Source organism: Petromyzon marinus, chromosome 1 (assembly GCF_048934315.1).
Source record: "Petromyzon marinus isolate PM22_M1 ecotype Great Lakes invasive population chromosome 1, UKy_Petmar_22M1.pri1.0, whole genome shotgun sequence".
In the NCBI taxonomy this organism is placed as follows: domain Eukaryota; kingdom Metazoa; phylum Chordata; class Hyperoartia; order Petromyzontiformes; family Petromyzontidae; genus Petromyzon; species Petromyzon marinus.
In genome coordinates, this window is record NC_133667.1 from 19,735,664 (window position 1) to 19,759,384 (window position 23,721).

Here is a 23,721-nt window from a genome sequence, read left to right on the forward strand (position 1 = left end):
CAACTCTTAATCCTGCGCCCTCTCACAACTTTGGAAGCCCTTATAAGGAGTTGCATTTGGACGCTTGCCCCCTCTTTTCTCTCCGCCTGATGAAGACCGCTTGTTTGCGATCGAAACGTCGTGGATTTTTTCCTTTTATTTTTAATTATATGTATTTCTATTTTCTATCTACGTGACTTTGCCGAAAGAACCAAAGGATATTAAAACGAAACTAACCTTGCAGTTTTTTTCACACGAGTGAGGGTGTTTATCAAAATAAATTCCTCCAATTTATCGAATAAAATTATCTCCTGTGTTTTAACATTGCAGGGCCTAACGTGTATGCTGTTCTTGTGCAGGCTGAGAAAACACCATACCTACTGGCGGCCGAATACGGACAACTTGCAGTTCTCGAGCTTCTGATGGATTACAAGTGTGCACAGGACGTCAGCGATGGGGTAACACAGTAAACAGAGCAAGAGCAAAGTTACAGCTTTAGAAACACAGTATTAACGATCATGAAAGTTAACCTATTGTCAAAACGTTGCTTTAAACGCCCATTTCAAAATATCTTGATGCATTTTGGGTAAACGTTTCCAAAATTGAGAGTGATCCACCTGTGCTTTGGATGCAAAGGCTGGTGGATTACATAGATTACATAGATTCGTGGACTCCTGCACTACCGTGGCCAAGAAATGGCAGGATGCTAAATGGCTCTGTAAAACATTCCTGTGTGGGCTTTTGTAATCCTCTGTTTTGCTGCACAGTAGTTTTTGAATGTGAGTGTTGTTTATCCTTTGTGTACTCGAGTGTCTTCCCACAGGCAAAGCACTCAAATCGAAAGGATTCGGCCAAATATCTCAATGTAGGAATATCCTAAAAAGGGGGGGGGGCCTGATTCTCAAGGAACACTTTTATTCAAAAATAAATAAATTATCTGAATAAGTATTGTGAAAATAGGTATGGAGGAAAGAATTGGCCCCAATAACATCAATTTATTTTACAATACATCAACTGCTTATATTGATTTGTTTGTATAAATACAAACACCAAATTTTTTGTAGTTTTACAGCAAATACAGTAAAAACCTCTCGGAGTAAGCCAGACGTCTGGGTATGCTGAAAAGAATAAATCTATGAAAAATAGTTAAAGAATCTCCAACCAGAATACCGTTCTCATGCAAATGAAGCCGGGTGCGCTAGAACGAAGTGTTTTGCAATCAATCCACATGCATCAGCCTACCATGAAGCGCGTATGCTAATCATGTGTCAGAGATTCAAGATTTGCAATTGGCATGTGATTGTGCACAAGGAAAATTCTCTCTACTTATCCGTTGTAAGAAATGTGGCGACACCGGTCACTCCGCGTGCTCTGTTAGTGTCTGCCCTGTCTGACATAAATTCTAAATTTATTTCACGAAAAAAATCTTTAGCCTTCCCCGCCAGTCCCTCTCACCTCCACTACATGGCTACCGTATTGGACTCAAAAATTAAACGCTACTGTAGTGATTACAAAAAAATAGTTTTTTAACCAAATATTGAATTACGAACATTTTAGTTAATTACTACTAAGTTATTTACCGTTAATACATTGTTAGGTGTGAATTACATGTAAATACAATATACATTCAGAAATAATGTATTTGATCATTTTCAGTATTCTGATCATCCCCCACAAATCAAATGAAACTTTTAAATTGCACTTTTCAACTTCTCATAGTTTCGACATAAAGTATATTTAAATTGGTTAAATATGATTTCATTTAATGCACAATGATTCATGTTTTTTTTTTCAGGAGAAAAACACCGCCATTCATCTTGCGGCAAAAAGTGGCCACATGCTGTCGTTGGAGCATTTGTTGGAGAAAGGCCCTGGGAGAACTCTGGACTTTGTCAACAGCCAGAATGCCGTGAGTGCTGTTATTCCACAAGACAAAGTTCCCCTGTATAGCTTTAACAAACTTTAGGGGCAAGGGCTATTAGCGAGCACCTATGAAGTCTGGCATTGGAGGCTGAGTATACCTAGGGGAGGCCCAGGACCGGTTCAGATAATCGTCACTGGTGTTGGCCGTGAGTGGGAATCGAACTTGGGTCGCCGGGCATGATCGTATCTATCGGTGGACAGCACTGATCACACCTCCAGCAAGCGGTGCATTCAGTTATGACTTTTATCTCTCACATGTGTGCACACGTGGAACTTCAAAGAGAGACTCTCAAGGCAATGCTACTGTAATAGTTATTCAAGAGTAGATGAATCCTTTAACATCCTCCAAGAGATGGTGTCTTAGTAGATGACCACCAAGCAGTATACACGTATACAATAGTCATCATTTACTCAACCCGCTCCTAGATGAACACCTCCCAATACCGTGTCAGTCATTATGGTTCTTGACCATACTTCACCGTGCTGGTCGGTGTTTGTTGGTGAAAGACCGGTCCAGAACTGGTCCAGATATCACTCACCACTGATTAAAACAAAATTATTTAAAACTATTTTTTCATTTAATCAGGTAAGACCCACTGAGCTACGTAGCTCTTTTTCAGAAGTGACCTGGCCACAAATGATAGCTCAATGAGAAGTGGCTTATCACGTGGAAATGTAAAGCAGCCAAATAATCTTAAACGCATGTTGATTCTAAAGTGGAGGGAAAAACCAGAGGACACGGATAAAAATCCACGTGACCATGGGGAGAACATGCAATCTCCAAATATACAGGCGTCAAGGTTGGGATCGAACCCACGACCTCCTGCATACCACAGTTAACATCTCGCCACCACGAGGTGTTAACTGTGAGCTGGGTCAGAAACCACTGTGCCAGTACTATACTCAAATATTATACTGGACTTCTATTAAATAATTTCGGAGAACAACTTGTTATAGGAAGTGGTTTATTCATGCAGATAACCGGTGTACATATCTATCTTTCACTGTATCTATGCGTTTTAATACATCTTGGATTTGAAATATATGGTGTATGTCAATTGGCTCTTATTTGTGTTGTGAGGAAAGGTATTAATTCTATCATGTAAAATTTTAATCAGTTTCTCTTATAAGCGTGCATATTCGGTTGGGATCGTATATCTTTGGGATTATCATGGTTCTTGGATTAATCCTGAAAGTGCGAGGCCAGATACAACATTAACCGCTGATCTGAATGTAGTTTGTTTTCGTATTGACCCAAAAATGTGCCATCACAGGAAGTGATGTCACGGGCCGTGACATCCGAATATCCTCCTCAATACATATCCTTATCTTGTTTGGCCACACATCTATAATCAGAAAGTTAAATATCACATGGAAGCTCTTGACCTGTGTATAAACACACGTTTTGCTTGGTTTGTTGACAAACCGCCTGACCGACTGGATGTAGAATGGGAACACAGCCCTCCACTTGGCAGCAGAGGGAGGGCACCTGGAATGTGTGCGGATGCTGCTGGACTGTGAAGCGATCTGCGATATCAACGCACTCAACAACGTGAGCTTGCGCCACACACACACACACACACCCACCAGCATGCTCGCATGCAAAGACAAAGATCCCCCGTATAGCCTTAACAGGCTTTTAGGGGCAAGTGCTGTTTGCGAGTGGCCTATTCAGGCCAGCACGGCACACGAAGGGGTAGGTGGCCAACACCACTTTCGGACCATGCACGGCTGTCTTTGTCTCTTCAGTGCTGATGTTTTTACATATGACACCAGCTACTCATTTGAGGCCGAGTCGGCTGAGGGGAGACCAAGGACTGGTTCAGATAATCGTGACTTGTGTTGGCGGTGAGCGGAAATCGAACTCGGGTTGCCGGGTTCGTAGTGCACAGAGCTAATCACGACACTTCTGCTCCCCCCCCCCCCCCCCCCACAGCTACACGCACACACAAGCTGTGTACAGACACAACTTGAAAAGCCAGGATTTTTCAGGCCTCACCACAGGCTTCACCACAGATATATGTGTGTGTGATTGTTGGGATGACTGTTGGGATGGAGGGAAATGGGGCTGTCTGGATTTTAGCAAGGATGGAGAGAGAGAACCCAAGTGATGGATGGAAGGCGAATGCCCTGGTGACTTGAGGGAGGGAGGGAGGGAGGGAGGGAGGGAGGGAGGGAGGGAGGGAGGGAGGGAGGGAGGGAGGGAGGGAGGGAGGGAGGGAGGGAGGGAGGGAGGGAGGGAGGGAGGGAGGGAGGGAGGGAGGGAGGGAGGGAGGGAGGGAGGGAGGGAGGGAGGGAGGGAGGGAGGGAGGGAGGGAGGGAGGGAGGGAGGGAGGGAGGGAGGGAGGGAGGGAGGGAGGTTGCCCGGATGATTGATTGCAGAGATAGGGAGACCTATTGGAACTCCGCATTTCTACTATCACTCAAAAGGGGGCTGGCCAGGGTTCACAAAGTAGGCAAAGGGGGGTTTATCCTAGGTTCCCATGGCAACCTTCCATCCAGCTTCACCTGGGTTACGTGACCCACTTACAGGGGGCGAGTTGCTCTCCTCGCGATGGGAGCTATGCACTTCAAGCTGGGCCGCCCTCGGACGCAGTCATGACATCACAGGGTCAAATGCGGACGAAAGAGAGATTCGTCCGCATCAGTGGGAATTTCTCATTTGGGTCAATTTCAGGGCTGTGCTTTAGTTTGAGAGAAAAATACACCCATGGCTGAGAATGACAAAACTTATCAATGTTAGTTTTGGATCATGTAACCAAACTCGATTACACATGTGCTGTGAAGAAGGGCCATTGCCCAAAAAGTCACCCTTATATAGTTTTTCTTTTAAGGCAGTGTTATTGATAAACGTTTTGAGTTTTCAATTACGTTACACTTTTTTGTATGGAAAGAATTACAATCACTTCCCTGCGGCCATTGAGGGAAGGGATGGAGTGGGGAGAATGGATGAGGAGGGAGGGATGGTCTCATTGGTTTAAACAAGATATGAGCCATGCTGGTCTGTACCACGAACAAACCAGCACAGTACAGGTCTGATTCATGATGGCCGTGGGAACACAGCATTGGTTTCAGTGAAGATGTATGTGGGGCTCCAGGTGACCTGTGGGTGGGAAGGGGGAAACGCTGATGATAGACCGGTGCTCGGAGGGAGCCCTGAGTGAAGGAGATCCCCGGAGATCCCCGTGATTTCTTATCTTGTGTATGGCAATATATTCAGGAGCTAAATGCCAATGTCTGAGGTCTGCTCGCCACGATGAGGAGGCTACCGGAGAGAGAGTCGGTGTGGGTTATTTTCTTATTCCTCCGACTGAAATGGTTCCACAGTTTGGTTTGCATGACCACAGTCACACTCTGAAGCACCCGTGGTGCATTGTGGGTTGCTGGGAGATACCGCAAAGCCATTTTACGTTGCGATGCAACGTTTAAATACACGGGGAAAGCACTCGCGTACCGTTATTAAAGTATATGAATAAATATTCCTGGTTCTTTCGGTAAAGTCGCGTAGAAGGGAAACAGTAAAATAATAAAAATATAAAACAATACAATTCTCACGACGTTTCGACTGCAACACAAGCAGTCATCATCAGGTGTGATGACTGCAACACAAGCAATCATCATCACACCTGATGATGATTGCTTGTGTTGCAGTCGAAACGTCGTGAGAATTTTATTGTTTTATATTTTTATTATTTTATTGTTTCCCTTCGACGCGACTTTACCGAAAGAACCAAGAATATGAATCCCTACAGTGACGAAAGATTGAAATCAAAATTTATATGAATAAATATATATTTTGGTTTCCGTTTTTGTGAATGTTCTTCTTCCGTTTGTATTACCTTTCAATTGTAGATGTGCACATTTCAATTCAGGTACAGTATTTGTAACAATGTACAAGCCAATGTAATGTACCCATGTTGCATTGCATTGAGTGAGAGTCGCATGCGTTCAGAGAGAACAGTGTTGAATTTAGATGTCAGATACACTGCCAGACCCTTCTTTTAAAAGTAAAGCAATACCTAATAATGTGTTATTATTTTAAATCGGAAAAAAATATCGTATTTTATTTTACTGATGCATGCCCTCGTGGGAGAGTCTACAATATCCTTTAAGCCCGCCAGAATATATTGCAGACTGACATTTGTGCAATGTGGCAACCACTGGTACCTTAGGGGGATAATCAAACTGACATGAAGGGAGATAGCTCCCAACAGATGTGAACAGCATCCCGTGTTGGTTGTAACGCAGTGCATGGGCCACCTAACAATTGAGATTTTTTGACTCAATTTGACAGCAATAGTTGTTTTCAGGTTAATAAATTCAACTAATTAAACGATTTGTTTTATAACCAAGTAAAGCCCACTGAGCTATGAGCTATTTTAAGAGGAAACCAGGCCACACATGATAGCTCATCACAGAGACTTATCTTACGTGGGAATTTATCGTGGCCAAATCATCTCATGTTCATTCAAATTAATGTGAACAACTTTGAACCCATAACACTGAGATGTACAGATGGCACGTGTAAGCCCATGCAAACACAACTCATGGGACATTTGTTATTCAATTGTCATACGACAGGTGTCTAATGGATTTCATTATTTTTATTTGTTCCGGACCGATTCCCATGGCTATTCAAGGTGGCATTGGGAATGTATCTTTGAGAAGTGTTGTGCTTTAAATTATATATATAAGCTTTGATGCTATGAAAGCTATTGAGGATATGAGATATTACAAATATATATAATGTATACATGTTTAGTTCTATTACAATATTTATGGGATGGGTGACAAATTTATAAAATACAAAAATAACTCATTTTAAGAATATCGTATCTTGTGAGTCAGGAGTTACATTGGGCCTGAATCTCAGGGTACAAATAATAACCCAAAACGTTTCCAAAATAAGAATTGGTCTTTGACTTCTTTCAGATAAACCCAGCTCGTTGTGCTTACACCAGACACGAAAGGACATTCCCATCCAGCAACTGAACATAGGGCAGTCTAGAGCAGTGGCTCTTAACCTGGGGTACATGCACCCCTTGGGGGTGCACGCACCCCCTGTGGGTGCAAGATGCCCTTTCTGGGGGTGCAAGATGTCCTTTCTGGGGGTGCGAGACATGGCCAGATTTATCTTAGAAGGTAAATCATCAAAAACAGAAATTAAGCACGGGCACATAAGTACAACTTTGTTTAATCAAACCCTCGATGTGTTCATTAACATAAATGTTTTACAATTGAGAACAAAAGGGGTGCAAGGCTGTAGTGAAGGTGAAGAACCACTGGTCTAGAGGTTGGGGCGAAGACGATTCCACTTTTGGGAAATATCCTCATGCAATGTGTTTTTCGGTGTGGTAGAATGTTCTCAAGCTACAGCTTGAAACGCATCTCAGTGTTCTGTGTCCAGAGAGCCGGATGGTCGACTAATTGGAATCTAATTGTAACAAATTGTGCTGGAGGTGTTGTTGGAAGCATTTCTATAAAACACAACACAGGTATTTAAATTTAGCGTAGCCCACTTATAAATGTAGAAGGATCACTCTACAGACATTGCCAAAGTGGATCCAGAATTATTAATGTAACTACTGTACGATCAAATGTAATATTACAAATTGCAAATATGTTACTTGATTTAGTGTGTTTTCTTATAAATGCATGCACCTATAACTGTCATTTGATATTAAAAAAAACAGGTTATGATTTTTTTCAGCTGATTGTACTTTTTTACATTATTGTGATTTTATTCCAGATGGGAGGATGTTTAGTCTGTGCCAGTGCGTCCCCAGCTGTTGATTATAGTTGAATACTGGTTGCGTTTTAGATTCACCTTGATTGCTTTGCTTGGCTGTGTACGCATAGGAGTCCATGAACGCCCTTCATATGGCTGCCAAGCACGGCCACGAGCAGATCGCCAAACTCCTCATCGACGAGACCATCGACATCAATGCGATCAGCACGGTAAACCCAGGCTCCCCAAACAAGAGGAGTGATTTGCTGTGGTCACTGCAGCGTGTGTCTGCTGTAAAGAAAATGGTGACTTTAATGAGTGTCGGTTTTCATAAGAGGTCTGCACCTTTTGGCGTGTGTTTTGTGATGGGTACTGCAAGATTTGACCATGTCCGTCCAGTGCTTGCCGAGCTGCAATGAACGAATACATGAAAGGTCGCACTCATTACACACAAAGCGCTTGCCACAAATGAACCATAATACCTTGCTGATCCTAGTCGAAAAGCATAAAGCATCACGCGAACGCTGGTCAGCCTCGCAACGGCTTTTGGCAAGCCATTGAAAAAAGACGGTCACCACATCGCGCGCTTTCAGATGCGCTCCTGCGGCCGTCTGTAACAATATTCTTTCCAATATTAAGAAGCCACCCGGAGCGATGGACTTTTAAATCTAGATCAAAAACTCACTTCTTTAAAACACATTTTTGTATTTCGTTTGTTGTCCTTCCCCCGCACCTCCGATTAGCACGGTTGGCTACGTACGACGTGAAAGCAATTCAACATAAATACACCTGATACATGCGGGCGCATCTTTCCCGGTGCTGAGATTCAAACCATTATTGTTCTGATTAAAGCTGAGCGAGTTGCCCGAAAGGTAGTCTCCATGTGCGTCATGTGTTCAGCAATAACTTCAGAGAAGGCCCTTGCTAAACGTGACGAAGCTCACCAAATACTAGATGCGCGTACAGTAAATGCAATATATTTTTTAAACCTGTAGTTGATCAAACTTAAAATTGTAATTAAACATATCAACTTTTTAATATATATATAGCGCAGGTGTTTCATTACATTAGCAGGTACCATTGGCCCATGGCAGGAATGCCATTCATTAGCGGGCAGGAGCTCGCAGCTGCACAGACGCTTGAGGGTGTTGCCCCCATGGCTCCCTTGCGAGCACACTGGTCATGCAAATGTGGACGAGAGAGAGGTAAACAGTCAGCGCTTTGCAGTCACTATAATGAAGGCTCTAACGTTGACTGAGACTTAAAATAGCATTTGATTTCGTAGAATTCCGTGTGGATACGTGAAGCGGGGAAGAAGCATGCAAGTGACACGTGTTTATTCTCAGGGTTTTTCATTGTAGGTTAAGCGGCTCTGCCGGTTCTTTATGGAGCTCGTTTAAATACTATTATCAGACCCGCTCGCTGTTGTAAAGATAAGATTATAAATATCCTGCGATGTAATATGCAAGATTGGTAGGCTGTTGTGATTGCGCAGCCGAAATCTGACGTCTGAAAATAACTTCCCACAAGAATATAGCGAAATCGGTTACGATGTGTGAAGATGTGGCTCAAGGTGAGGTTGAAGGATGTTCCTTCAATACTCTGTCACAATTGGCGCAGAGCATGCCACTCCATCTAGGATAGTGACTGCTTATTCCATGATGTCAAAGATAGGAGGGCAATTACAGGCTTTTCGTGAGTCGCCTTACAGATATATGCAGAACAGGTGAGGCAATGAGGCCCTGGGTTATAAATCATTTACTGTTTGCTATTATTGGCATCAGTCACTGCAAAGGCAACTCCTCATTATGCAAGGCATTGTTTTTTATGTTTCACATGAGAAACAAACAATGAAACGAATCTCATTCTTTTTGGAGTCGCAGTGCCTTTAACGTACATTCACGTGTTTATCCTGCCAGTGTATTTATTCTTGCTTACTTGATTTGTGTAGCTTTCAAGGAAACGTCAGAGTTTCTATACTATTAAAGTAAAAAATATATGTGCAGGTTTTTACTATTTTCTCCAAATTACAAAGCTTTCCAGAAAGTAAAACCACACCCCAAGTGTTTACCCGGTCATCAATAAATGTATAAAAACCTGGTCACACACAGACACACTTACCATATTATAAGACGCATACCCCAGTCTTCGCTTTTAAATACAGGGTGGGAAAAAGGTGCATCTTATAATCCACAGAATAAGGTAAGATTCAAATGAGTTCGTAAGTACCCGAGAGCTTCCTCATTCCTCTTGGCGATGTCACGGAGCGGAGCAATTAGTTGTGATCCCTTATGGAGGGTGCGTTTTATTTTTGCGGGACCATAATGAACGCAGCTTCAGAGCGGGGGTGGTTAGTCATTGCATCAGTAAATAATGAGCAGGACAAAGGTCATGTAGAACACAACTGGAAAATGAAAGGCAATGTCCCAATTTTACAGCAGGGATACATGTTTAACCCGGTGCATATTACCTGCGATGACAAGAATAGAACAGAAACGTGGACACTGCCAATGAAAATGGAACAAAAATATCAAAAATGCAGAAACAAGCGAGGAAAGGAGCACGTTCGGAATTACATTTACGGACAGAAAGAGGAGCGCCCGAATCGGAGAAAGTACCCAATGTTACAGATATCATATACAGTGAGGGAAAAAAGTATTTGATCCCCTGCTGATTTTGTACGTTTGCCCACTGACAAAGAAATGATGTCTATAATGTTAATGGTAGGTTTATTTGAACAGTGAGAGACAGAATAACAACAAAAAAATCCAGAAAAACGCATGTCAAAAATGTTATGAATTGATTTGCATTTTAATAAGGGAAATACGTATTTGACCCCCTCTTAATCAGAAAGATTTCTGGCTCCCAGGTGTCTTTTATACAGGTAACGAGCTGAGATTAGGAGCACACTCTTAAAGGGAGTGCTCCTAATGTGTCTTTTAATGTGTCTTTTATACAGGTAACGAGCTGAGATTAGGAGCACACTCTTAAAGGGAGTGCTCCTAATCTCAGCTTGTTACCTGTATAAAAGACACCTGTCCACAGAAGCAATCAATCAATCAGATTCCAAAGTCTCCACCATGGCCAAGATCAAAGAGCTCTCCAAGGATGTCAGGGACAAGATTGTAGACCTACACAAGGCTGGAATGGGCTATAAGACCATTGCCAAGCAGCTTGGTGGGAAGGTGACAACAGTTGGTGCGATTATTCGCAAATGGAAGAAACACAAAAGAACTGTCAATCTCTCTCGGCATGGGGTTCCATGCAAGATCTCACCTCGTGGAGTTGCAATGATCATGAGAACGGTGAGGAATCAGCCCAGAACTACACGGGAGGATCTTGTCAATGATCTCAAGGCAGCTGGGACCATAGTCACCAAGAAAACAATTGGTAACACACTATGCCATGAAGGACTGAAATCCTGCAGTGCCCGCAAGATCCCCCTGCTCAAGAAAGCACATATACATGCCCGTCTGAAGTTTGCCAATGAATATCTGAATGATTCAGAGGACAATTGGGTGAAAGTGTTGTGGTCAGATGAGACCAAAATGGAGCTCTTTGGCATCAACTCAATTCGCCGTGTTTGGAGGAGGAATGCTGCCTATGACCCCAAGAACACCATCCCCACCGTCAAACATGGAGGTGGAAACATTATGCTTTGGGGGTGTTTTTCTGCTAAGGGGACAGGACAACTTCACCGCATCAAAGGGACGATGGATGGGGCCATGTACCGTCAAATCTTGGGTGAGAACCTCCTTCCCTCAGCCAGGGCATTGAAAATAGGTCATGGATTGGTATTCCAGCATGACAATGACCAAAAACACACGGCCAAGGCAACAAAGGAGTGGCTCAAGAAGAAGCACATTAAGGTCCTGGAGTGGCCTAGCCAGTCTCCAGACCTCAATCCCATAGAAAATCTGTGGAGGGAGCTGAAGGTTCGAGTTGCCAAACGTCAGCCTCGAAACCTTAATGACTTGGAGATCTGCAAAGAGGAGTGGGACAAAATCCCTCCTGAGATGTGTGCAAACCTGGTGGCCAACTACAAGAAACGTCTGACCTCTGTGATTGCCAACAAGGGTTTTGCCACCAAGTACTAAGTCATGTTTTGCAGAGGGGTCAAATACTTATTTCCCTCATTAAAATGCAAATCAATTTATAACATTTTTGATATGCGTTCTTCTGGATTTTTTTGTTGTTATTCTGTCTCTCACTGTTCAAATAAACCTACCATTAAAATTATAGACTGATCATTTCTTTGTCAGTGGGCAAACGTACAAAATCAGCAGGGGATCAAATACTTTTTTCCCTCGCTGTATATACTTCAGTGGGGCCTTACCTGGTATAACATAAAAAAATATAGTTCAGTTTAGGAAGCCATTCGCCATGGAGACGGTGCGATGATATCAGCTTGTGCTTGGGCTCTTGACGGATTCTGGCATTGTGAGACTGCGAGGGATGATGATAACGGCCCGAGGTCTTCATCCAACATGGGTGATGATGAGTTGATGATGAGTTACCCACCCCCCGTAGGTTTGGGCTTTCTCCAGATACTGCGGTTTTATACAACACCTAAAATCCAATGGAATGATGTAATGCATTCTGCAATGTAAGGGATTCTTGAAATCGTATCCCAATTGATAAGTATCACATTAAAAAAAAACGCTTCGGATTGGATGCATACAATTGTGGACCAGATCCGTTTATTTTTTTCGTAAAATACACCTCGACAGAACAACTGAGCAATTCCAGTACATAACTCATGGGCCTTACGTCTCACGGCAAGACAAAGTTTGGCTTCTGAGTTCGGGTAAGAGAAGATGGACCACTGGGTATTATACTCAAAAGAAGGGGGGGAAAAACACCAATGACGGTGGTGGATAAAGAGCAACTTAATGAACAGCAAATATCAAAGACAGATCACAGCTGCTAGCCCTGGTTGAGAGCAAGGCATCCAACAACAATAAGAGCAATAACGATGGATCGTCATCTGAGGAAATCGTGTCTGACTGAAAAAAATATAGTTTGTTTGGCATATTTTGAAAAGGCTGCACTCTCTTTGAAACTGATTTTACATTATCCTTTACAACATTTGTCATGCTGTAAGTCACCCATAAAAGTTGCAAATTCATCAGCTTTCCACTCCAGAGAAAACCATACATTACAAAGGAATATTTCGCTTCATAAAATAAGATTTGAAGCCAAAACACGCACATGGTTCAGCAACTGCACTGATCTGCTGGCGATCTAAGCATTGTGTAATGTTATTAGTTGCAGACCCAGATGCCTGTTGAGCGTCATGTTGGCTGATCTGAATGGCCTTAATACAGTTATATATTTTTTATATTGCTCCATTATTGGGTTAAAAAGGTATACGTTTTCTCCCTGCACCTGGTTGTTTTGTAAAATGTACACGTATTATCCACTACCAATGCATTGCAAAAAAAAATGTGCAATGTTAAACAGCGCTTTTAAAATATCATTACTCAACATGGCTGTAATTATTCTGCATAATCGATTCAAAGCATGGATAAATATGAACACGAATAAGCATTGTACTGTATCACTGTTATAAAACGTTAATGCCATACATATATCTTGGCTCAAATGAGCGTTAGGGCTTTGCTGTTCTCCTGTTTATAGCCCTGAGCCATCAGTGACCATTCCATATGGCTGATGGTGGGGCCAGTCTTCCTATAGGACAGCCACTTATATGGTACTCATTCCAAAGACCTCCCACATGGATGATGGGCTGAGTTGAATAGGCGTTGTTCTGAATTGCAAAAATCCCACATTTTAAATCCGAAACTCATCCCTATAAATTTCACGTATTTATTATTTGTCACCTATTAATTCCGTGCATACTTTAAATTAATGTATGAGGAGTCAACAATGGTCGTCACTGAATTCCTCTTACACTGATAGGTCAACTGCACCTCAAATGAGTACCTGCAGCGGTGTGTAGTAAACATTACTGGTAAGACAAAGGCGGTCGAGCGTGGTGCTGGCCACTCACCCCCTTGTGTACTGTGCCGGCCTTCATAGGTGCTCGCTAACAGCACTTGCCCCCAAAAGTCTGTTAATGCTTTTAGGGGGGAGCTTTGTCTTTGTTACACCAATAACAATATTTCAAGTGTCATTATGAGTCGGTAACTTACATATTTGAGTAAAAGTTTTGTCAATGTACTGTAATTAAGTAAAACATGAAAAATAGGGGGGGTTTTGCAAAGAAGTTAAAAGTGTTCCCCACAGTGACAGTCGTGTAAACGATCTTACGTCTCGGTTATTAACGGTTATTAATGTTGGAAGTTCCACATGATGAGGCACTTGTGAAGTTGAATGTATAAAATACATTTGTTCTTGATGTAATATACGTGTCAGCATTTAACAATACTATGCTTCAGAGGAGAGAAACATTAGCTATACAGTCGTTTATTTCGTAATGCTATTTTAAAGTTTATAATTCACACGGAAGGGAATAACTGATGTCTTTTGTGTTGTCAGACTTTTTTTTACGTGAGCTAGGCATAAAGTGTTTAATCAAATGCAGTTCCTGCAGTGATGTCACCACTGATTAATGCTTTTATCTTCGAACAGAAACAAGCCTCCCCGCTGCACCTGGCAGTTCAAAACAATTACCCAATCATTGTGACCTTCTTGGTGGAAGCAGAGGCCAACATTAATTTGGTTGACTGTGTAAGTTGATTGTGATATTTAATGACCTTGTCCCTGCTCACATCCCTGACCTCACTTTTCCCCCCACTCTTCCCAAAACCGCCTTCTCTCTCCTGTTGGCTCGCGCTCATCGCTTTCCCTCATGCTTTCATCTCAAACTCAGGGATATTTTGTTGTTCGTCCAGTAAATACAGATGACCTCGTTGCTATCTCATACCATCACACTAAATGTTTAACGCACTTATATCTGACTTTCTTAATGTATTCGTATGGCAATAAGTAGTTGTATTGTTCCATGTCTACACTTCTCAATTCCATCTTTTCCTTATCAAGATGTTCTTTAGAAATGTGATGAAATTTTTATGTGATACATTGCACGAAGCTATGGATTGGTAAAGATGAAAATCCAAGGCATGGGGTGATGGAGTGCAAGAACACATTCAGGGACCCTTCGACTGGATATCTTTTGTAGAACGATCACATTTAAATTTTGTATTAGTATTAATGTTGCTGTGTTTTTTTCTGGTTTTACACATCTTTAGGTTACCGTGAGTAATTTAACGTGGAAATTATTTCCACGATATGTTTTACATTTGCCATTTAGTGCAAATTTCAATAAGCCAAGCAAGGTAACACCTTTATAAAATAGATTTTTTTCACAGCTCTATACAACTTTGTATATTCAGATACAAGGTAAAGTCCTGCGCATACCTTTATCGTGATGTGCCTGCTGTACAGGTAGTCGGTTTAATAACGTGATATTGTATCTATTAAAGGTGTAACCGTGCCCTATGTAATTAATATGCTTGGATTAGAATGATAACTTATTGCTGTAATAATTATTCTCTAAGTGCACAGTACTTATTGCTGTAATAATCCAAGATAAATATATAGTCTCCATATTTCAGCGAGAGGACCAACTTCTGTATATTGGGATAGCACAGTAAGATGGATACACTGCAAAATCCCATTTTTTGTCATGCCCAAATTTCCTAAGACCCCGTATATTTTTGGGCTCAGATACATAAGATAATTCTGTTGGTGGATAGTTGATAGAAAACTGGATTCGAACAGCACATTAAATCAATTTTGAGAGGCAGTTGTATTTAGATGCGTTATACATTAAAACTGCATTTTATTGTACGATATTGAGTCGGTGCATGCGATTAATATTCTTGTTCTTGTTATTTCAATTGTTTTGGATAATAGAGGAACCAGACAGCCCTGCACATTGCAGCAGAAACTGGCTTCCAGGAATCGGCAGACTTACTGTTGGCTGCAGGGACTGACTTGACTTTGCTAGACAAGGTAAGGTGACACTCAAGAGACACATCTGACTACGGTACTTCATTGATAAAAACCTAGCTGTCGTCAAAATTGTCAATTGGGAGGGCTCACCTGTAGTCTGAAATTTCCTCACCCCAAACATCTGTGCTGCTGACTGCCTGCCTCTGTTTAAGTCCAGGCCCAAGAGGTTCATCTTCTACATGGTTTACGACTGTCTAGTTTGAGTCTACTATAAAAAAAAATCTCTCTCTCCCACTCTGGTGGTTACCACAAAGTACATAGCCCACTTTTTGTGCAGCATCTTCAGCTGCAGTTAGATGCAAATTGTAATGTCATTTTGTAGCACGACAAAAAATTATTATTCTAACCTTGAGACCATTCCAGTTTTGACTTGGGAGTGCCAAGGTGGCAAGATGGTAACTACCTCGCCTGGTACACTGGAGGTCACGGGTTTGATCCTGACGCTGACGCCTGCTGAATTTAGAGTTTTCATATTCTCCCCGTGGTCATGTTGATCTATCTCCGGGTCCTTCAGTTTTTCCTTCCACATTTAGAATCAACAACATGCGTTTAGAGAATGTGGCTGCAATAAATGTACACGTGATAAGCCACTTCATTGGGCTAGCCTTTGTGGCCAGGTTGGTTATGAAAAAGAGCTATATAACTCAGTGGGCCTTACCTGGTAAAATAAAAATAGTTTAGGCTTGAATTGTATTTTAATTTCAGATTCTCTCATTTTACTAAACTTTTTTTCATATACCATTGGTTACCTCTATAACAGTTAACAACGCTGACAAATGTAAGGGGGGAAAAACTATCAGCAGAATAACCTGTCTATGGTGCTTCTTGGTAACGTGAACCGTCGCATTTACCAATAAGTTTCAAATTGCCAAAGCACACCCAGAATTAAAGAGGTGTTCATTTCATGATGTGCACTTTTCTGAAAATAAACGGCATGCATGGATCGATGGTCAGGCCTTACAAAACAAAAATGGTTACTGGCATTGGGTATAAAGCTCGGAATGTAGTATAATGTTTCCTTAGTGATTTGAATAATAGTTCTGCATTTTTACTTTGTTGTTATGCAGTCTCTTGACCCTAAACTACCATATGGTCATCTAAATAATCGAATTGTCATAGCATTGTTGAGAGGTGCTAATTTTGTGCCAACCACATGAAATGCTTTCAGGAATCTGTTGCTTGCATCTCAACCGAATGTGGCTTGAATGCAAGCCAAGTCTGCTGGCATCCTTTTCACATCATTCAGAGAATCCCCCAGGGATCCACTAAAGCGAATCCAGCCAATCAGGGGCCATGGGCTCAATTGCCTTGGTGTAATAACATATCCGTGTCCTCGTACTAAGAGCCTAAGGAAGGTGGAATCAGCGCATATAGTGGGCCAGTGTGTGTGTCTTTGTCTTTCTGATCGACCTATTTCTCTCGCTATGTGTTTCTTCTGCTGTCTCTTCCTCACTTCTTTCACTGTGTTGTATGTATGTAGAACTTCTTTCACACCGCACTAAGCCAACTGCTCAACGGAGGTGCGGGGGAAGGACAACAAACTAAGCACAATAAGCAGTTCTAAAGAAATTCGTTTTCTATTTAGAGTGTTCTCTCTGTGCTCCTGCCTTATCGCCCATGTTTTTTCATATCTCCTCTCTCGCACAATAATGTAACTCGTCTGCTACCTCTGAAAAATGAGCTACACTTTGTTATTTAAAGCCTAAATTTAATCTTGGGCCTGTTGACTATCTTTTTAGCTGGCAGGGTTGTTATACCCACAGGGCTGGGGAATGCATTATTCCATGCATGGGAACGCCCCTATTGGCAAAGCGATGCTCTTAATTAATTAAAAGGTCCACCAGCTTTAACTCAAGTGATTTGAATTTGGAATGGTGAGGACATACCCTTTGCTATGTCCCAGGCAGCTTGTCGGTAAAAAAAACTTGCCGAGTCAATCTCCTGCTGGCTGATGTGTCCAATATCTGCGTTTTTTTTACTCCCCGAAATGTTAAATGTGTCTACCTACGTGGCCTCTCTGAACCCTCAGACAGCAATGCAACTGGTTGATTGAAGGGGACAAGACACAGCATCATTAGTGTTCACCTACCACCCATCAAATCCTGATACTGTACGAAAAAACACATCGTCCATACCTTCCATATTTTGAACTACCGCACACTAACCATTTTCAAATCGCAACTCCTCTCCGCTTGTACACAACTCTGTGCAATACACCATTGTCAACAGTGTAGCAGGTGCCTGTCTTTTTCACTGGGGGGGGGAAGAAACAGCACTTGTACCTCCAGAAAAAACAACACATTGTAACATTACATGCCGTGTTCTCTTCTTTTGGCACATTGCTCCTGTTGCTTTTCATGATCAACTTGAAATCAGTTAGCTCTGTGGAACTTATCTGCTTATTGAATAAAAATCTGCCACCGATAATGGTGGGTTCTCAGAAATAGTTACGACCAGGTTTTTTTTGCTGTAAGCATGGGATAGCGGTGCTTGTGCCGCTACAGTTCTCTGCTGTGAGTACAATGTCTTTAAAAACAACAGCGCTGTGCCTCTCTAAATAAAATTAACGCTAACCGCTCGCGCGCATTCCGAGATTCAGCGGTGAACAGGACCCACCCTGCAAATTGCAGACGTCTCGAAACAGGACAGGGTTGATAGTTAATAGTAAATTGGCACGTTTTGTTCACGTGACAAACCTTAATTAATAATTGGCTGTGTCGGGTGGTGGTGCGTTCACGACACATTTATATTTCTGCGCTCTAACCCAAAAACCTTGATTATGACCAGTTCTGCAAATAATTTTACCGCGTTATTGTTTCATATTTAAATGCAATTTTTGTCCACATTGTTTCTTTCAGCAAAAGAAGAGCTGCCTGGAGGTGGCAGCCAGGGCTAATCAGGTCAACCTGGTGGACATGATCATCAAAGCCGATCGCTACTTCACTCGCAGAAAGGTAAAACATGCAATCTTTACTTTCCTGCTTGGAGATAACACTTTTGCACTTCATTGAATTTATATTTGCATTGGGGAGAGCTTTGGTGCAGTGGGTTTGCTCAAAGCCGCATGAACCCGGAGATCTGACCGCTATTCTCGGCCACGGCTAACATGAGTGATATTTGAACCTATCATGGGCCCCCCATCACTGATAAGCACAAAACCCAACTATAACCCACAGCAGGGGGGAGAGGCATTCATTCTGCAGGGGAATAAAACGGAGTTGACAAGTATTATGCTACCATCGTGTGCATCGAGTCTAATGTGTTTTTCAAAGAGATTAAAACATCTTTATATGTTTTGGTGACCTGTATACACACAGCAAACTGATTGTAAGTACGTAGAATAGATTAGGTCCATAAAGAGGTAGAACTACAACAGTGGTCGATCGACCAACATAGCAATAATAGCCTTTTATTACAATTCGGTAAAAAAAAAACCCGTAAGAGCCACAATGCATGTGAATATGAGACGGGGGGGGGGGGTGTCCTTGATACAGAGCGCCACAAAGCGGCCCTCAAAGAAGCCGCAGGCTGCTCGGGAGCCGTGGGTTGACGACCCCTGAACTAGAGTAAACCTCCTCTGATCCGTTGTGATGTGGGGAAATGGGGTTGTAGATACGTGATAATACAAAATACATTTCGCATAATCTTTCGTTCTTTCGGTAAAGTCACGTAGAATGAGAATAAAATAATAAATTGATAAAATAAAATAATAAAATTCTCACGACGTTTCGGCCACAACACAAGCGGCCTTCATCAGGTGAAGGGGACGAGACTGTCTGGAGGACAGCGCTGGAGCGATGAAGGCCGCTTGTGTTGTGGCCGAAACGTCGTGAGAATTTTATTGTGTTATTTTATTTGATCAATTTATTGTTTTATTCTCATTCTACGTGACTTTACCGAAAGAACCAAAGAAGATGAATCCTGGCAGTCACGAAAGCTTTAAATCGAAACATTTCACGTAAATTCACCTGCAGACCATGTTATCTGAACCTCGGCATCCCGGGGCTGCCCTGCAACACCTCGCACGTGTGTCGATTTAGCGCGTGGGTTTTCGCAACCACTCGTTATCGAAGTGTGATCGCTCCGATTAGGGGGCGTGCGTTTAACACACCTTTCGAGCTTTCGCCACGCACGACTGCGGGCATCCAGAAGATGCTGAAGAGAACACATCCTCAGCAAGCAGACTAACCCAAAAGGACACACGTGATCCACGTGGGCTCAGACGGGCGTGTAGTGATTCGGAGTGACCCAGAAAAATAAACGTTTACATTTTTTATTGATGAATGGTCAAGTTTAACAATGACCATGTCTATGTTGCTGGCAATGAATGGAGAGTTGTCACGTCTTTAGCTCGTGAGTTCCATGGTTTTTTGGAGACGGTGGTCTCTGAAGATCCCATAGTATTGCGAAACGTGTGTGAACATACGCCAGGAAGTGTTGGCTTCTGACTGGCTATTTGAAGTTGTATTCAGAAGGAAATTTTACATTTCATTTTAGGAACATGCTCAGCCATGGAAGGAGCCCTATCTTTGTGGAGAGTGAGTGAGCTTTGAACTTACAATTAAATTAGAAGGGGTCGATAACACTCACTTTTTAATGTGGCGATTGCTCTTTGTTTTGGGTCTGTGGTGAAGTGCACTTAGCCATAAACTTAAACCGATTGTAAAAACATTTTTTTAATCGTATCTAAAAGCAATGACCTCTATATGCTTAACTAAAAGTGGATTAAGTGCATCACGGGGACAACATGGAGGGAATTTATATTTTAAGTGAGGTTTGATTCAAATAACTTCATAGATAGGGGACAGCGAGTCATAGACGAGAAGAGGAAGGTCTTGAGCCTGAACTTGAACAGGGTCATGGAGTTGGCAGCACAAATGTCTTGGGGGGGGGATGGTTTTCCAGATCGTAGTGGAGGCAGTGTCAGGTGCAAACTTAATTTACGTGGAGGTTGAGGGTTTTGCCAGAAGGCATTGGTTGCTTGAGTGGAGAGCACATGGCAGTTATGTAGGGAAGTAGAGTGAGACGTGAAGGGGGATGGAGGGGTAGGGGAGTCCATGGACGATCTTGAAGATTGGTTAGAAAGACCATGTAGTGTGAACTCAAGCTCAGATTGTGGCTCAAATGGAGAGATCTGAGGCCTGCAGTATTGTGGCTTTGTTTACAGTGCAACTTTGCATGCACAGGACAGACGTATTTTGGGGGTGGTCTGGATTAATTGGAGTTTGATGGTTATGGATTTGGGGAATACATCGAGGAGCGAGTTGAAGGAGTCGAGACAAGAGGCGGCAATGCAAATGCAGCTAGGAAATGGCTAGTGCTGGAAATGATTCTGAAGGCGGGACACTAATTCATGACCAAATTGTGAAATATAAAGTGATTTTTTTTGCGGGTCTGCAGATAAGCTGAAAAAAAATCCCAATTAATCCCCTGGTCCCTGTAGATAGTATTATTTGTAGTTAAGGGGGAAAAAATTCTACTTTACAGTTGAAGGAATAGTGTATACTCGCAATATGCTTCAGCTCCAAAAAAAAATCACACAGTTCAACATTTTCCTTTTTGCCTTCTGAAATGCCAAGCAAGAGGAGGGCAACAACGAGGAGAGTGTGCTTGGAGCAGTCACGTTCCGTCCAGATCGACGAGCCGAGACGCAGCACCTGAGATCCGTTCTGTGGGACCTGGCGAGGGACAAACTCCGGCCAGAGGAGTGGCAGCAGCTTGCCACACATTGGAAATTTACGGAGGCACAGATTCAGGCCATCCAGCAGCAGTGGGAAGGTGAGGGCCTACTACATACAGCACTGTGTCAATCTCATAACCTTCCATGTGCTCCCACTCTCACTCCTGTTACATTCTATCTCCTCCATATCTTCTCATAATAGTCTACCAGTACTACTCTACTGCTGAATAGCAAGTCACACCTCACTATTTAAGTCAGAATTGACACCACAACCCTTGCATTCTCCTGTTGGCCTGCAGATTTTGGAGAGTGAATTTGCATTTCTCTGCCCAGGGAACATTCCTTTGGCATGTAAACAGGGCAAAGCAAGAATGTGTACCCTTGTTATGCATTCTAATACTGAACTACATTCGCCAGACAACTTGGAAGGGGTGGGTGTACCCACACTTTACCTTACCGCACGGGAGCTGCTGATCGACCTTGGTGTTCCTATTCTTGGTTCTTTCGGTAAGTCACGTAGAAGGGAAACAATAAAAAAAATATAAAACAATAAAATTCTCACGACGTTTCGACTGCAACACAAGCAATCATCATCAAGTGTTGCAGTCGAAACGTCGTGAGGATTTTATTGTTTTATATTTGTATTATTTTATTGTTTCCCTTCTACGTGACTTTACCGAAAGAACCAAGAATATGAATCCCTGCCGTCACGAAAGCTTTAAATCAAAACTTGGTGTCCCTATTTATGCTGCTGGGTTGACAGCGGCAGACATTGAATAAACTTGCCCTTTGTTTCACCAGCTGCATCGGAATGCAAGTCATTTGTGCTAACCTTTACACCAAGGGCAGCATCCCTTGTTAACAACAGCCTGCTGGTGTACATCTACCCATTGTTCATTGGATACCTCTGATACTGTGCACCGTGCCTGCGGGTTGGTAGGAAAAAAGACCTACAAGGAGCATGCCCACCGCATGCTGCTGGTGTGGCTGCACGGTGTACTGGAGTTCAATGATAACCCCATCAAGGCGCTGTACGAGGGGCTGGTTGGCATTGGGCGCAGGGACCTGGCAGGTATGACACCTACCCACGCAGGAACCCACCCAGAATAAAAAAAAATGAGCAGCACAGAGAATTAATTCATAATAGGTGTTTTGAGTTAGACTGCGTAAATATAAATGTCGTTAAACCCACCACCGCCCGACACGTATAGTTACGCCATCTAACCCAAAAAACCTCAATGGATAATATCGTTCGCGAAAGCCTAAGTGTTAAACATATAATTGATTTCATAATTTGACAGCGAATCGATTTTTTTTTCTTCACGGACGTGATCGTCTAGTTGAAATAATGTCGCGAAACCCTCTTCCGGCTGAGATAGCCAACCAAGGAGATTGTCACGTGTGCAAGTGTTATATACGCCAATTATTACTGTTTTGACTCACCAATAAGTTGAATTCTCATCGCCAAATTTCGCATTTAGAAACGTTTACCCTTAAATAACCTTGATTGCATCCGATCACATCATATCCCACAGCTCAGCAAGTTTCAACCTACTTGGCATTCAGAAGGAAGCCTGCCTGGGAGCATTTGGTATTGTAGGTTTGGGCTGCGAATGGCCAGAAGATGGCAGTACAGAAATTAATTATTCATTCTATCTGTGCATCTTAGCTTGTTACCCTCCTAGAGGCATGGTTCTTTTTTTTGGGAACACCAGATTTATCGCCATGAAATCAAACACATGGAATTAACCAATCATCCCAATGCAGGACTCCTGAAAATGCCTAGTCTCAGCGAAGCTTTCCTGATTAATATTATAATTCTTGGCTGTAGTGGCACTGCACGTTGAACCCGGAGACCAGTTTGATTCCTGTCAGAATCAGAATATTTATTCACACTGGAGGAATCCAATGAGCTATGAAATTATTTTTCACAGATCTCGAGTAGGTAACATCAGTGGCATGTGTATATCTTCATTAGTCCTGGACCCATATTCTTGGTTCTTTCGGTAAAGTAATGTAGAAGGGAAACAAAATAATAAAAATATAAAACAATAAAATTCTCACGTTTCAACTGCAGCACAAGCAATCATCATCAGGTGTGAAAACCACAACAAGAAAATTTGAAAAAAGTGGCAGTTTTTTAACGTTAGCACCATGGATAGCGATTTGACAGTTTGTTCAGATGGACGAGTCCATCTATGTTCGGAAAAGAGGAGGGGGGAGACGAAAATAATGGATGCGGTCTGAAAGCCACCTTAAGCGTGAACAATCAATTAAGACCCGAAATGGTTTATCAATCCTTCAAATGATTGTTAAGCCAGAATCCATCTTCTCGGTTGAAATTGTCTGTGTTTGTATGTGGATAGCCTCATGAACGAATCTCTCATGGTAGCCAGATGGCTTGCAAAGAACCTCTGTCTTGGAGAAGTCA

At 42.4% G+C, this 23,721-nt stretch overlaps 1 protein-coding gene across 3 annotated transcripts in view; it reads left to right on the forward strand.

Moving 5' to 3' along the window:
• The window catches only part of LOC116951118 (uncharacterized), a 44,618-nt gene that overhangs the window by 19,596 nt on the left and 1,301 nt on the right, over positions 1-23,721 (forward strand). For all 3 annotated transcript variants that reach the window (XM_032969657.2, XM_032969580.2, XM_076065348.1), the window contains exons 6-14: positions 339-437; positions 1,775-1,888; positions 3,350-3,454; positions 7,762-7,860; positions 14,225-14,323; positions 15,512-15,610; positions 18,469-18,564; positions 21,190-21,388; positions 22,231-22,362. In XM_032969657.2, coding sequence (XP_032825548.2) covers positions 339-437; positions 1,775-1,888; positions 3,350-3,454; positions 7,762-7,860; positions 14,225-14,323; positions 15,512-15,610; positions 18,469-18,564; positions 21,190-21,388; positions 22,231-22,362 — 1,042 coding nt within the window. The remainder of the gene's footprint in view (positions 1-338; positions 438-1,774; positions 1,889-3,349; positions 3,455-7,761; positions 7,861-14,224; positions 14,324-15,511; positions 15,611-18,468; positions 18,565-21,189; positions 21,389-22,230; positions 22,363-23,721) is intronic.